Source organism: Amyelois transitella, chromosome 10 (assembly GCF_032362555.1).
Source record: "Amyelois transitella isolate CPQ chromosome 10, ilAmyTran1.1, whole genome shotgun sequence".
Classification (NCBI taxonomy): Eukaryota; Metazoa; Arthropoda; class Insecta; order Lepidoptera; family Pyralidae; genus Amyelois; species Amyelois transitella.
Genome location: NC_083513.1, coordinates 2,452,319 through 2,467,721, shown reverse-complemented (window position 1 = coordinate 2,467,721; position 15,403 = coordinate 2,452,319). Strand labels below are relative to the sequence as shown.

Sequence of the window (15,403 nt, the reverse complement as noted above, 5' to 3'; positions counted from 1 at the left end):
ATCAATTATTAAATATTAATCAAAGCAAAGGTGAATCGGACCCGCCTTTTGAAATTCCCCGTGCTCGTACGATTTTTGTTCGACGACAAAATTCATTTCAATATATATTTAAGAAAGTTAAATAAATGTAAAATTAATAAAAACAAAATAACTCCTAATGAATTTATTTTAGTTCTGTTTATTTATTTTTTTTATCGTAGTAGTAAAAAATAAGGTTATATAATGAGACTTTATAATAAATATAAGTAACTAGCTGACCCGCGCAACTTCGTTTGCGTGTATCCCGCTACTTCGACAAATACAGTCAACGCACCAACACATATTGGATACTAATTTTCAATTCACAATAACTTCTCTTTCCCTTAACCGCGTTTAAAATATTAAAATGTTTTTTGGTTTCTGTGACTCTTCTTTGATCGTCCCCCCTATCAGTTTTTGGAAAAAATATTTAAGTAATGTACAGATTTTTTTTTTGTCTTATATGCATAGATCAAAGTCGTAGTACCTACTTTTTAATATTATTTATTTTTTATGTACCGTTTTTATAGGGACGCTGCCCCCGCCGCCGCGGCCGGCCCGTACCGTGCCGCAATACTAATATCGTGATATCTCCTAAACTATATGTCTAAATAACACACTGTAAACTGCAAAAAAAATCTAAATTAAATGCTCGTGATGATGAACTTACTTATTTTGATAAGGATATATGTATTATTGGTTATATCACCAGTTAAACATCACCCAACGAATTAAATGTTTTTTTAATACAGAAAAGTAGTTTTTGTGACTTAAATAAAAAAGCTGGATATATGTCATCGCGGACTTTTTTGTAGAACTAATAAAGACCAATGTTTTTGCTATACATTGTTCTTACTTGGTAAACGGTATAAGCGGCGCACGCACAAATGCAATCTTCAATTAGATTTTTTTTCTGACTTCTTGGACATAAATCGCTATAACTCAGCTAATATAGTTTTAATGTATTTCAATTATATATAAAAACCTGTCGGAGAAAATACTCTTTCTATTAGTGAAAACCGCATCAAAATCCGTTGCGTAGTTTTAAAGTTTTATGCATACGAAGGGACTACAGACAAAATGGGCGACTTTGTTTTATACTATGTAGTGATAGTGATAATATATTGAATAATACAAACATCTTACACACACCTCTATTTTTTTTTTCATTTCGACAATAGATTCAAAATATACGTAAATTTTTTGAAATGAATAATTTTAACACAAATTATTAAATCGAAATTTATTTATTTTTTCTTTTCGTTCTCAGTCACTTACGCCCGGAACAAGTTCGGTAACGAGATAGCGGTTTTTGACGGTTATACGTTCCACGTGGACAAGAAAAGCAAGTCCTTGATCAGTTGGCAATGTACCAAGTGCCATACATGCAGAGCAAGATTCTCCACGACGAACGAGCCTCGCCAACACAGAGCTGTCGTGAGGAACAACACGACGCATAATCACCAAAGAGCTAATTTTATTATACATGATGATGTTATCATAAGACTGTGAGGAATATAGTTCACAGAAGCGAAACCTGATCTATTTAGTAGTTTGGTTGGTAAGGTGAGTTAATGATATACTACACGAGTTACATGATAATTTTAATAAGGACAATTTGAATAAAAATAGAAATCTGTTATTTAAAAAGAAAACAGGAAAATGTTTTATATACATATTTGCGAATAAATAAAACTGTGTGTTAAACATTTAACTGTTTTTTTAATACAGATTTTATACAGATAAACATAAAGTGGCAAGAGCATAATGTACTTACAGTAATAATACTCACATTATTAGTGTGTGTTCCCGTTATACTTAGTAAAGAAAAGAAAGCAGAATCAGAGAGACTAAGGAAAAAAAGAGATGCAGAGCGCCGCAGACTAAAACGTATAAGAAGTGACCCACTACTTTATGCTCAACTTCTTGAAAAAGACAGACTCAGATATCAGAAGAACAAAGAATTAGGAAAAGTTAAGGCTTTAAGTGAAATGAGCCCTGAAGAACAGAAAATAGCTAGAGACAAACAGAGGGAATATTCGAGAAGGTTCTACCAGAAAAATAAATGGAAAAATATAGATTACTTTTATTAAGATTGGCGGGAAATTTGGATGCAGGACACTTGCGTCGAGTAAAGATGGATTTCTTTATGAATGGAGTCATCAGTGTTGTATCAATGTAGGAATTCGCTCTTGATATCTTTCCTGCAGAGCATTCACGTTATTTCATACGTTAACAATTTGGTTTTGGTCGGACTGAGCTATAATGCTGCAAGATACTAACTCAACGATACTATATTTTATAAAAATACTTATATAGATAGACATTCAAGACCCAGGCCAAATGGAAAAAGTCATTTTTCTATCATGACCTGACCGAGTTCGAACCTGGGACCATTTTGGTTAAGAGGCGAAAATCCGACAACTGTGCCAACAAGCAAGTCAAATGACATGTAAATATTTTATACATGGTTAAGTAATTTTTAATATTTATATGATCCTAAAAATTACTTATCTGTAAGTGTTACAAAAATAACTTTAAAACTTGAATTTTAGGTGCTTATTTGTGTGTACGTTAGTGTAGAAGAATGTTGTTTCGTTAATTTTAATGAGGTAGTAATAAACTTTCTCTCTCTATCTCTCTATTTAATTATAGTCTTTTTAACTGTAGGAGGACTATAATACTGTAAGAATGCCAAAGATTTACAAAGATGTAACTCTTTATATTATGCTGTATGTAAAGTTCCATTGAGATAGCAAAACGTTCTTACTCGTAGCATTACTTTTTTGATCATTGACTGTATCAGTTAGGAAGGTTAATCAACCAATAGGAATAAATAAAAGATTTTATTAAGAGTATTTTGTTAATATCAGGCTATGTTGATTCTAAGTTTCTTGTTTATATGTAATCTTTACAAAGTACATGTTCAAGCTGAACAATGTGTATTTTCATGCTAGTGTTGATGAACTACGACTATCGTCAGTCTATCGATAATCTTTCGATACTTCACTTTTGAGCGGCGACATAAGATTCATTATTCGTATAATCATTCGCTGGACACATACATATATTATTATGATAATAAATTAAGTTATCTTTTTCTTGATTCCTTTTTAATACTTTTATATTCTTTATTATTCACTTCTCCATTTTCTCAGGTACAACAGCAACGATACGCACCAATTTTAATGGCAAAAAAAATTTAATACTTAATGGCAATAAGTATCGGATAAATGGCATCACTGGCGATAAAATAAGGTGGAGGTGTTCAACACACGAGAAATATAAATGCCGGGCTTCTGTCCACACGATGTTCGATGTCATCGTGTTTTACAGAGATGAGCACACCACTAGTTATAAGGAATAAAGGGACAATACGCGAGCTAAGCCCAATATATCGCTGGAATATTGAAGGAAAAAATAAAACACCAATGTATTTGACCTAATCCATATTTTTTAGTAATATAATAAAAGCGAAGGTCTCTATTTAACCGATTTTGATATAAGTTTAAAGATGTGTTTTTAATTAATCAAAGTTCAAAATAGGCAATTTTTTACTGAAAAAAAATCTGAGGGGCAAAAAATTGGATTGGGTGAGTCAGGTTTTTACACGTATTTTTCGTTATATAAATACAATGATGGTTCTAATTGTGCACAACTATTTAAAAGAAATTCAAAAAATATGGGAAAGGCTTAAGAAATCTATGGAAAGTATTATAAATTCGGTATTATTTTTCAGACAATTGGTTAGCAACCTGTCAATATACCAGTACATAGGTTCATATAGTCATGTATATATATCGGGTCTTTTGCCAAAAAGTCAAATTTCTTAGAAAGGGGGTCGACCACCAGGAATTCTTGAAGATGTTATTACCATGCTGTGTTGATTTTTCTTATTTATAAGTAAACTTAGTACAAACTCAACACGTCTTATTTTTTTATATGCTACTGTCGCCGAACTACGATTATCGATAATGTATCCAGTGTTGATATGGTAGAAGAGGCTAGAAATTTGGGAGTACTGATGGACGGCAGACTTAGGTTTGAGGATTATGTGGCGGGGGTGGTGAAGAGTTGTTTTTATAGACTGAAAGTCTTATACCGTATTAGAGATTTCATATGCGTAGATTTACGTATCTCTCTGTGTGAGGCACTGGTTTTATCTAAGCTTAATTATTGCATTACTGTATACGGACCTTGTCTCTTAGCTAAATCGCAGAAACTAATACAGCGGGTACAAAATGCCTGTGCACGATATTGCTTTAAAATTCCACCTCGCACAAGTGTTAGTCCGTTCATTTACTCCTCAAATCTCTTAAAAATGCGAGATCGACAGAAACTGTACATGGCAACCCTTATGTTTGGTGTGATCAACAAGAAGTCGCCTATGTATTTGTATGACAAAATAAAATTGAGATATCCGAGAGGATCGGAGGGGTTGAGAACATGTGTCCCTCCTCTCGTCGTGCCTCGACACAGAACAGCTGCGTTCTGTTGTAGTTTTAGGTATAATGCCACTAAAATATGGAATAATATCCCCCCTCCTATTCGAAATTTAAAATCACTCTTTTCATTTAAACTTAAATTTAAGGAATTTATTATGTCAAATGCAATTGGAATGGCAAACGTTTGACCCAATCACAAAGTTAAATATACAAATATATACACAAACATTACTCGCATGTTTTCCTAGTGTGGCTACAGTCTTTAATTATTGAACTATTTGATTGTTAAAGTGACGTGCATGCGCTTTTTTTTAACACTTAAGTAATAAGCAACAGTAAATGAAAATATTTATTACATTCGCACTTATTTATTTCTTTTTTGCTGAGCCATTAACAAACTTTACTGGACACTCGCCCTATAACTAGTACATTTATCTCCTCTTCGTGTGGCTTCGCTGAGCTCATCTAAGGTTCTGGCAGAATCATCAGCGTCGCGGTGCCTACACCTGCGACATTATGCTGAGTCAGGACCTTTTCACTGTCCATCATTGTTTGTGGTACATTCATGCACATTGCACATTCACATTGTTTATTACTGTTAATTATGTATGTGTCCAACTAATGTATTGTGATGGTGAATAAAGCTTTTATCTATCTATCTATCTAGTTGACTATTTAACAGCAACATTAGTATTTGCATTATTCGTATTTTTTTTCGCTTGACATTAAATTTGTCGAGATAAATTAATTAAATATTACTTTTTAACACTTGTATATTCTTCATTATTCACTTTTCGATTTTTCTTTCACTAGGTACAACAGGAATGATACAAACCAATTTGAATGGCAAAAAAAATTTGATACTTAATGGCAATAAATACCGTATTAATGGCAGTACTGGCGACAAAATAAGGTGGAGGTGTACAACGCACGCCAAATTCAGATGTCGAGCGTCTGTCCATACGGTGTTCGATGACATCGTGTTTTATAGAGATGAGCACACCACTAGTTATACGGAATAAAGTTACATACGCTGGATAAAATGTAATACTGATTTATTAGTATTATTCAAAAATTTTAGTCTGTTTCACTGATTTTGGTGATTTTTTTTATATTTTCAATTCTTTCCAAAAAATAAATAATATCAGAGTAACGAAGAATTGGAATAATAGTTAAAAGCTGACAGGGCGATTAAGCTGTGACTTACAAACTAATTTTAAACATTTTTTGTTCAATAAAAATATAATAACATCGAAATTTTCGTTACAAACTTAATTAGTAATTTGTTTATTTATGAAACAAGAATATATTTCTTTATTCAATAACTTTATTTAATAAACTATACATATTATGCACAACTCTTTAAAAGAAAGTCCAAAGTATTTTCCCTTCAATGTAGGAAGATTTTGGAAAAGGCTCTAGGTATCAAGGGAAATGCTAATAAACTTCGGATTCTTCTTTAAGGCGATGGGCTAGCAGCCTGTCACAATTTGAACCTCAATTCTATCATTAAACCTGACAGCTGAACGTGGCATTTCACTCTTTTCGAAACTGTTGCCTTCGTAAGGAATAAATACGTGGTTATATATATTGATGTAGATGTTGTTTTCAATATTAATTGCAGACGAAAGCAATGGTATCAAAGCTTTATTCGAATTAAACTCTAGAGGGAAGACCGTTCTAGTATTAGATGGCTTCAGATACAGGGTGAATGGATTCACCGGTGACAAGGTGCGCTGGAGGTGTACCAGCCACAGCAAGTTCGGATGTCGGGCTATAGCACACACGGTCCAGGATAGAGTTATTTACTTGATCAATGAACATGTCAAGACATGGCCGGACAGGAACAAGTTGAAGGTGAAAGATCAAAGCGAGGACGAGTACTGATGAAAACCAGTAGCATATTGTTTACTTACAAGCTTACCTTCAATAAATTCAGAAAATATGTTTAATACATGAATAAAGATTTTTATAAATGGTTATGCTTTTAACAACCAATCCTCCTCGTTTATATAAATAACTTTTCTGTGGAATAAATTTGTCGTAAAAAATTTGCGGATTAAAGTGTTCTATTAAGCCAGATCCATCGAATGTACCTTAGCCTCTAGCACCGTCATTCTCCTCTCAATATGATGATGTTTTTAATAGTAAATATGTTACATGTCACTATCTCAATTCCATCATTAAGCCATGGAGCTGATGGTGCCTTCGATACTTTTTCAAACTTGGCTCTTTCTATCTCGTAAGAGACAAATATAATTATAGGTACGTAAAACTTAATTAATTATGTTAGGCGATAAACAATTGAACATGGCCTTTCAGTCTTTTCGAGACTGTCAGCTCTGTCTACCCCGCAAGAGATATAGACATGACTATATGTATGTATTTATAAATATTAAAAACTATTTAACCATACTCGTAAATAAAATATATAACTACGGTACATGTTATTTGACATGCTTGTTTCGCTCAGTAGTATGTAAATAATGATTTTCTTATATCTTTCAGGTCTTGTCGAATTATTTTCAAATTCTGGCAAGAAACACTTATTAATTGGAGGATACAAGTTCTTCCATAAGGGTGCGAGCAAGCGACTTAATATAAAGAAATGGGCGTGTTCTTCACACCATTCGAGAGGGTGCAAAGCCTTCGTACACACCACGGAACACGACCACGTGGTCAGGATACATAATGTTCATGAACATTTTAATACATTTTATGGTCACATCAGTAGTGTTTTCGATTTCTCGGGTAAAAATTAAGACTGCAATGCCTTACTCGAAGACATATAAGTATTCAAAAAGATAATTTTAAGAAAACAGAGCTCTTGTCTATAAGTTGAGCTGGATGATCCAAAATTTCTTACTCTTATGAACAACAAAATTTATTTAAATATATATTTTACTGCTGTATTTTCAACCACCTTTAAAACGGAAGTTCATGTTCGCAACTTTTTTTTATTTTGTATTGAATAATCGTAAGTGGATTTTTATATAAGTTATTAAAAATAGTACATATATTCACTTTTCAGTTTTATTTTAAACTTTTTATCTTTTTTTTTAATTTAAACGCCTTTTTGTAATAAATAACTCTATTCCGGACAAGCCAAAATAAGTGTAATTGCCTATATATCAATAAATAAAAAATAGTACACACATTCACTTTTCAGTTTTCCCTTTTATAAGTAATAGTTAGATAAAATACCCTTTATTGCACATAAAATTATAAAAATAGATTTTCCTAAGCTTATGTTAAGGTAATGTACAAAAGGCGGCCTTATCGCATTATGCAATTTATTCCAGTTTAATATGTTATTCAAATGTTATTTTAATTTTAGCGTGTTCAATGATACTGTCAAGAAGTGGCAAGCCGCACATTAGTTTAGACGGTTACACATTTTTTCACAAGAGTACTTACAAGGAAAAGAAGAGATGGGTGTGTAGTACCCACCACTCCAGGGGCTGTAAGGCTTTCCTCTACACTCTAAACGATGTAATAGTCCATGGAAATTCGAGTCATGACCACTATAATTCAAATAGGCGGTAGTTTACATTGGCGTAAAGATGTAAAATGTTTTTTTTTTTATGATTGCTTCGGGCCATCAATATTTCTCTATTTATTTCTTCTTCTTCTTAACCTTTTTGTCTTCTTCTTTCTTTCAAATATTTGATGAAAGCCATCTTCGACTCCCTCCACTTTCTATTCTGAGCTGTTAGTATCCATTTGCTGCACGCCACAGTCTTGTTGACTTCCTTCTATCTCATTTATGGCTTTACTCTTTATTTTTCTTCTTTATTACCTTATCTTATAACATCTAATTATGTATTTGTTGTGAAATACAGTATCGTAAAGTTAGCATCCCCTTCGGCATCCCATCTTTGAGTTGCTAATATATTTTAACATATTATCAAAACTAATTAAAAAAAAAATGTTGACTATAGTTTAACAAAATCAAAAAATTAAATCTACCAATCGTATAATCATTAAAAATGTCTGTACGTAAGTTATTTTTGTCTAATTAACTAATAAATCATAAATATGCATGAGTATATTTTTATTTTTTATTTACACAAGTTTTTCTCTACTGAGACGAGTATTAACTTATTTATTTTTTCTCCTTAGCGCATTTCGTGTTAAGTCGACGAGGTAAGACGTTACTAAGCGTCGGAGGATACACATTTTGTTCCAAGAACGTGTCTGGCAAGAAGACTAGGTGGGTTTGTTCGACACACAACCACAAGCAATGCAAAGCTAAAATGCACACGAGCGGTAACAGAATTATCAAGTTCAACAACAGTCATAATCATCAACCGATGATGTTCGGTAATTGACAAGGAGAATGATGATTTCGTCCGTAGTGTGGTTGTGTAGTTGAAGTCTTTTTCCAATCGTCGTCTTTTTAAAACGTCACAGTTATCTCTCAGGGTGACCCTTCCAGTGCGTCTGTCCTCGCCACGATTCAGAGCAATTTAATAATTGAAAATTTCAATATCTATTATACCTTATTCACTACTATATTTAAAATTGTTCCTCTCTTTTTGCTTTAATGTTCTTTTTTCAAAGTAATAGTATGTAACCTAGTTTTAGAGCTTTTTCAACATGTGAAAATTATGTAACGAGAGGCTTGAATAACTCGACACTATGAGCAGTCTTAAATGATAAGGATGGTTAATTAAAGTCAAACGGTGTACCAAAAAAATACAAAATATTGGCAGGGTCGCCATGTAGGGGAGGCGATTAAATGAGACGACCATTGAATAGACATATTTTTTAAATTAATCCAGATTAATATTTACAAATTACACAACAATGCTACAACACTTCTTGATCTGTTTGAGCGAAGACAGTTATCGCCTTGAGCAAAAATGAATTGATACCTCATACACATACCTATTATGAAATATATGTAATATTTATTAATTCAATTTGTATAACAGGGACATGTGAAATGATAAATTACCTATACTCTTTCAGCTTGCTCAGTTACTATATTAAGTTCTCATGATGTTTATACAATAATGGTTCCTAATAGTCATATAATAATAGTATAGTTTAAATTATACTGCAGTATGTTAGTCGTATTTGAAAAAAAATGCATTATAAAAATACCTCAAATTCTTATAAATTAAAGTGATATTTATGTTGTATTTGTCTTTGATTTTCTTAAGACTCTCTTTCAAACTTCGATATACTAAACTACGATATACATAAATATGCGTTTGATATTCTTAAATATGTGGTGACTTCACAAACGTCACATGCCACCAAACCTACCACAGCGCGTATGCTAAATCGCGCAAGCAAATTTCACGGATTGGAGCATAAATACAACATCCGACTCCAGCTTCGGGCCCGCCCTTCGTATGCGATTTCGTAGACTTCGTTTATATAGCTTATATCTCTGCTACGCATAGCTTACATCTCCTCTCTGCTTTGGTGGCAATAAACTGCCAGCGTCGCAGCACATCTTCTCCTTTCCCCTTCGCTTTGGTGGAAACCGGGTTTGAACCATTTTACCAAACGTGGCCTTGGAACATTGTGATACTGGGCTCTTACCCCGTAAGGGTACGTAGGGTACGTACGGTATCATCACGTGTATACCTATGTGTACAATTTTGACACCTATTCTTGCGTTGTTTGCTTCTTTTTTGTTCTAACAAATAATGTTTTAGCAGGGTTTTGTTATCGCTTTTATGGTTGATATTTTTAAAGTAAATATTACATTATTTTTTAAGTTTTGCCTACGGCTTTCACACGTAGTGTCCTGTTTTCTTTTTGTATCTCTAAACAAATAAATGCCGTCTAATGCAAATCGGTGGAACTACAACATAATCATCACTTATTAATATACCAATTCTTTTCAGCTATATATAGTACGACGCGGTCAGGCAAACCCTTGCTCATATACAGGGGGTACCGGTATAGGTATCACATTACTTTGGGCACAACTTTAAGATGGGCGTGCGCATCGCACAAACTGTGCAAAGCTAGCGTGCGCACGATTGATGATCATATTGTTATCATGAAAGGAATGCATGAACATCCGCCTCAACATCATTAAATAATAAAAATATTTAACCTTTCATCTTGAATTTTGAAGGTTTATTGAATTAAGGCGTTCGCCGGAACACTTTAGTTGAGTGATTTTATTGACTATTATATGAGCGTTGACGCTCGCAAGTTGAAAGTTGACACATATTTTTTTAATAGTTTGCAGTAATGACATAAATGCGTGGCGTTTTGTCATCCGTACTTTAGAATACGACCGCTCCTTTTTTCTTGGGTGTCATAAGAGGCGCCTAAAGGAATAATCCAATGTAAGTTAGGTTTCCCGGCAAAGGTTGCGGATATCTGACAAGGGATGTATCGTGTAAAAGCCTGACTTACCGAGTTCAGGATTATGGTCGAAACGCAAACCCCGGACTCTTTTCCATAGAGGTGAGTACGTAACTGTAATTTACGCCAGTAGAAGGTAAAGAATGATGAATTTTACGTTATACATACGTTTGTGAATATTGTTTTTGACATGATTTGATGCTGTGCATCATAAAGTATTATGTATATTAAAACTCGTGTATGTATAGTGTAGCTTTTATATAAGGAAAACAAATTAAATTTGTTAACGCCATGAAAGTTATTTTGGTGTCTTTTGAACATTAATAAAAGTAACATTTCTATCTTGAATTGAGCGCATTCAGAAAAATTGAATTGTAAGAACTAAATCAATTTCTTTTGTGATTACAGAATTTAATGTTGTAATAGGTAAACTTTTGTCACGCTATGTTATAAAAACATAGCGTGTGGCATACTTCCATTTCATGCAGAATTTAAAAGTTGTACAAGAGAACGGGTTACAAACTTGTGATTCTTTTAAGGGATAGATTAGCCACGTGCCACTGACTGAAGTTCAATTCCATCATTAAACAGAGACTTCCGAGACTTGGCTATATCTGCCACGTAAGAGATAAAGACGTGATATTAATGTAATGTAATTTTACAGTAATTGTATTTAATTTCTGCTTCCAGTGGAATTCGTAATGTCAAGACGTGGCAATCGGCTTCTGAAATTGCATGAGTATACTTACTCAGCTATAGCTAACAAAGGCAGTTGCAAAACACGGTGGAGGTGTTCCACACACTACTCCAAGGGTTGTCTGGCTTCTATCCTCACCATAGACAACCAGGTTGCGGTTATACGCGGTATTCATAACCATAATCCAAGTACCAATAAATAATCTATATAGGGCTCATAAACCTTGTGGTGTCCGGTACGTTAGAATAGGACCACTCCATATCTTTCCCATGGATGTCGTCAAAGGCGACTAAGAAAAGGCTAATAAACTTGGGATACTTCTTGTAGGTGTATGGGCTAGCAATTTGTCACTATTTGAATCTCAATTTCATAATTAAGCCATACTATCGTGATCGTGACCCTTAAGCCTTTACAAGACTGTTGGCTTTGTCTTGATCATATGTAAGTATGTACAGATGCGCTAGCCCAAAATCAGTCCAAGACTTGCGTAATACTATTATCATTTTGTATTTTCATTGACTGTATGCGAAGGTTTAGGTACAGGCTTTAGAAAAAAAAGAAGAATGTACGGCGATCCACATCACTTCACGAGCTAACTGTAAAATATAATAAAAACATTAAACCAACCAACAACATTATTATAGGTGCAATAAAGTTTAAATACCTTGAAAATCGTTCCTTCTCCCGACTCCGCTTCATCTTCTACAAAGTAAGCCTTACCTATATCGCTTCACACGTATCGGGTTGTCTCGTTCGTCCTTATCTCTTACCGTGCCGTGTGATTCCTGGCATTTTAGAATAAGCCAATGCCATTCCTTTCGGATGCGGATCCCAGTACACGGATGTCGCTAAAGCTAAGGGCATGTGATGACTTCAACTAACATAACACGCCATCAGCCAATCATAGTTAGAATACGACGCTCAGCCAATAGCAGCGAAGAGTCTATGACGACATTTCAAACGTCACATGCCACCAGCCTATCACAGTGTGTATGCTAAATCGCGTTATCAAAGATTTCATGGATTGGGGCTACACAACCTCCGACTCAACATCGTCTGTCGCGCGGTTCCCCTCACACCTTCGGAAAGATCTTACCATTGTGGCGGTCGACCCCGAATCATCGCTCCCGCTACAGCCATATCCATCCAGTTCAGCAAGTTTCCAAGCTGATAGAGTAGCGAAATACATACATACATATGGTCACGTCTATATCCCTTGCGGGGTAGACAGAGCCAACAGTCTTGAAAAGACTGAATGGCCACATTCAGCTATTTGGCTTAATGATAGAATTGAGATTCAAGTAGTGACAGGTTGCTAGCCCAAATACGATATGACATATTATTTGTAAATACGTATTTTTCCGTCTCTTACGATACAAAATCTTCTATGTTATCACTGTTTCTAAATACCATCATAAAGCCGTATAATGTATAATATATAATAGCCTAGCGAAATACAATTTGATACATATATAAAGTCAACCTGTACATATGGCATTTATTATATAAACTTATGTTTTCAGTGGAATTCATTATGTCCCAGAAGGGTAGGCAGCTGATAAGGTACAACCGCTACACATACTATTGGGCCTACGCTTCTCACTCCAAGTCAGGGGTGGGCAAAACTAGATGGATGTGTTCCACCCACTACTCCAAGGGTTGTAGAGCGTCGATTCATGTACTGGATAACATGATAACTTCACTTACCTGCGAACACAATCATCCACCCCCATATGGAAGATAAATGAAGCCTTTTTGAGATGAAACATTGTAATTTTGCATGTTACGGTGCCGTGCTCTTACGGTGAGGGAAAACATCGTGAGGAATCTCTCTCCCTATCTACTCTCAATCTATGAATCTTCCGATTATTTCCATTCGTATGTAATTTCGGTTATCCTTTATTTGTCCACATACAATACTTATCCTTGTTCCTCCTGGCATTTGACGGCCTCTGTGGTCTGTGTCTTGGATGTTTATCTATAGTATAAGTATTTATTATAAAAATAGTATCGTTGAGTTAGCTTTGCAGGTGAACCCCTAACCCGTATGATTGATTTTGGTTACCTGAATGTGCAGGTAACTCACGATGTTTTCCCTCATCGTAAGAGCATCGGTTAGTATTCAAACGAATGTACATAACCTCGACATCAGTCATCGGTACGGTCGAGGCGGGTTTCGAACCTGCGCCTTTCTTCGCATTGTCACCGATTCAATCACCGACGCGAGTCCACATAAGAAACCAACATGCCAAATTTCAGTAAGAATTTGACGATGTACGATAATATATCAGTCAATCAGTTAGTCAATGTCCTCTATTTTATATGTTAGATTTTGATGATTGCTTGATGTGAATATTTATTATAAATGAGGTTTTATGTAAAATAATAATAATAAATTCAACACTTGCCCCTATTAAACTTATTTGACTTTCATTGTATGTTTATTAACTCCATAGCGTTATACACACAAATATATCACGTCTTTGTTCCTCATGGGGTAGACAGAGCCAATAGTCAAAACAGACTCGATGGCCACGATTAGCTGGATGGCTTAGTGATATCATTACTATGAGTTTCAATTTTATTTTGCGTTAATGTATATAAGTAGAAGTAGTTAATTAAATTAGAAATTAAATTAGTAGCAAATTAAATCAATAGTAAATTACTAGTTATTTGATTTACTACTAGTATTTTTATTTAATTTAATACTGCTTATATACATTAACGCCATCTATTGTCGAGTAGTTTACAATTGCATTTTCCACGACCATCCCAAATTATTAAAAGAATGATCTAGGTAATAAGTAAAACTCAGATTCCATTTGTTTTATTCCTGTCCCTCTCCCCCCTTTCTTAGAAACTAGATGTAACTTATTTTGGGCTTAAAGTTTAATATTTTATGTCTAAGTACAAGTACATCAAAATTGAATGATGTACAAATTGTAATAGTAAACATAGGAATAAGTTATTTGTAAAGTTACATAATATATGATGTGCCTTATAATTTTTAAGTTGTGTTCCGAAGCTCCTTAATAAGATCGCAATTATGTTTTCAGATGGCAACAAAACTAAAGAAAACAGTGAAACAACACGTGAAAATTCAGCAGCCGAGAATCCCGCTTCGGCAGATCGCAAATATGAGTGCCATCTGTGCAAGCACAGATACGCTAGCGTTTCCAACTTCAGCCGACACATGCGCAACAAACACAAGAGCGTGAATCCTTTTCAATGCAACATCTGCACCAAATCGTTTCCGAAAAAAACTTTGTGGGGAAGACATATAGCTCTTCACACCGGAGAGAGGCCGTTTAAATGTGATATTTGCAACCGTAGCTTTAAAACTAAACACGATTTAGGTAAACATGGAATGACCCATACTGGCGAGAAGCCGTTTGAATGTCATATATGCCAGCGGAGGTTTTTGAAGAAATACAATTTGAAAGTTCACGTCGAAAATTTACATGAGAAGATTCGGATATTTGAGTAAGAAGCTTTCGCCCGCGACTCCGCTAGTGAGAATAGTATCATGTCCTTTACGTAGGTACTACACTCTAAGTATGCAATATGAAGTTAAATTCTAGTCATTATATTAAAATATCGCGTCGTATTTCGTCTGAGTGTGAATCGGCCATTAGCGAGATTTCTTTAATATTTTAATGGTTATAGAACAAATAAAGGCATTAGTCATATAGTCAATAATTCTAGTCTGTCTAATTATCACTTACAATATTCCTATATTAAATAAATAAGAATAATCACTGTGCATTCCTAGGAATGTGTTACCCTTAAATTCAGTCGAAATAAATTCTCTTAATAAATTAAAATCTCATTCTCATTTTAAGAATGTTTATTCTGAATAATCTTAATAATAATACGACATATACATACGTATAAATTATGAATAAGA

The 15,403-nt window shown here is 34.3% G+C and overlaps 1 protein-coding gene across 1 annotated transcript; it reads left to right on the top strand.

The window, feature by feature from the left end:
- Window positions 1-5,951: 5,951 nt before the first annotated feature.
- LOC132902207 (FLYWCH-type zinc finger-containing protein 1) lies at window positions 5,952-6,354 on the top strand. Its single transcript, XM_060946344.1, has one exon. The coding sequence runs from the start codon at window positions 6,063-6,065 to the stop codon at window positions 6,348-6,350; it is 288 nt and encodes a 95-aa protein (XP_060802327.1). The 5' UTR covers window positions 5,952-6,062; the 3' UTR covers window positions 6,351-6,354.
- The last annotated feature ends 9,049 nt before the right edge of the window (window positions 6,355-15,403 follow it).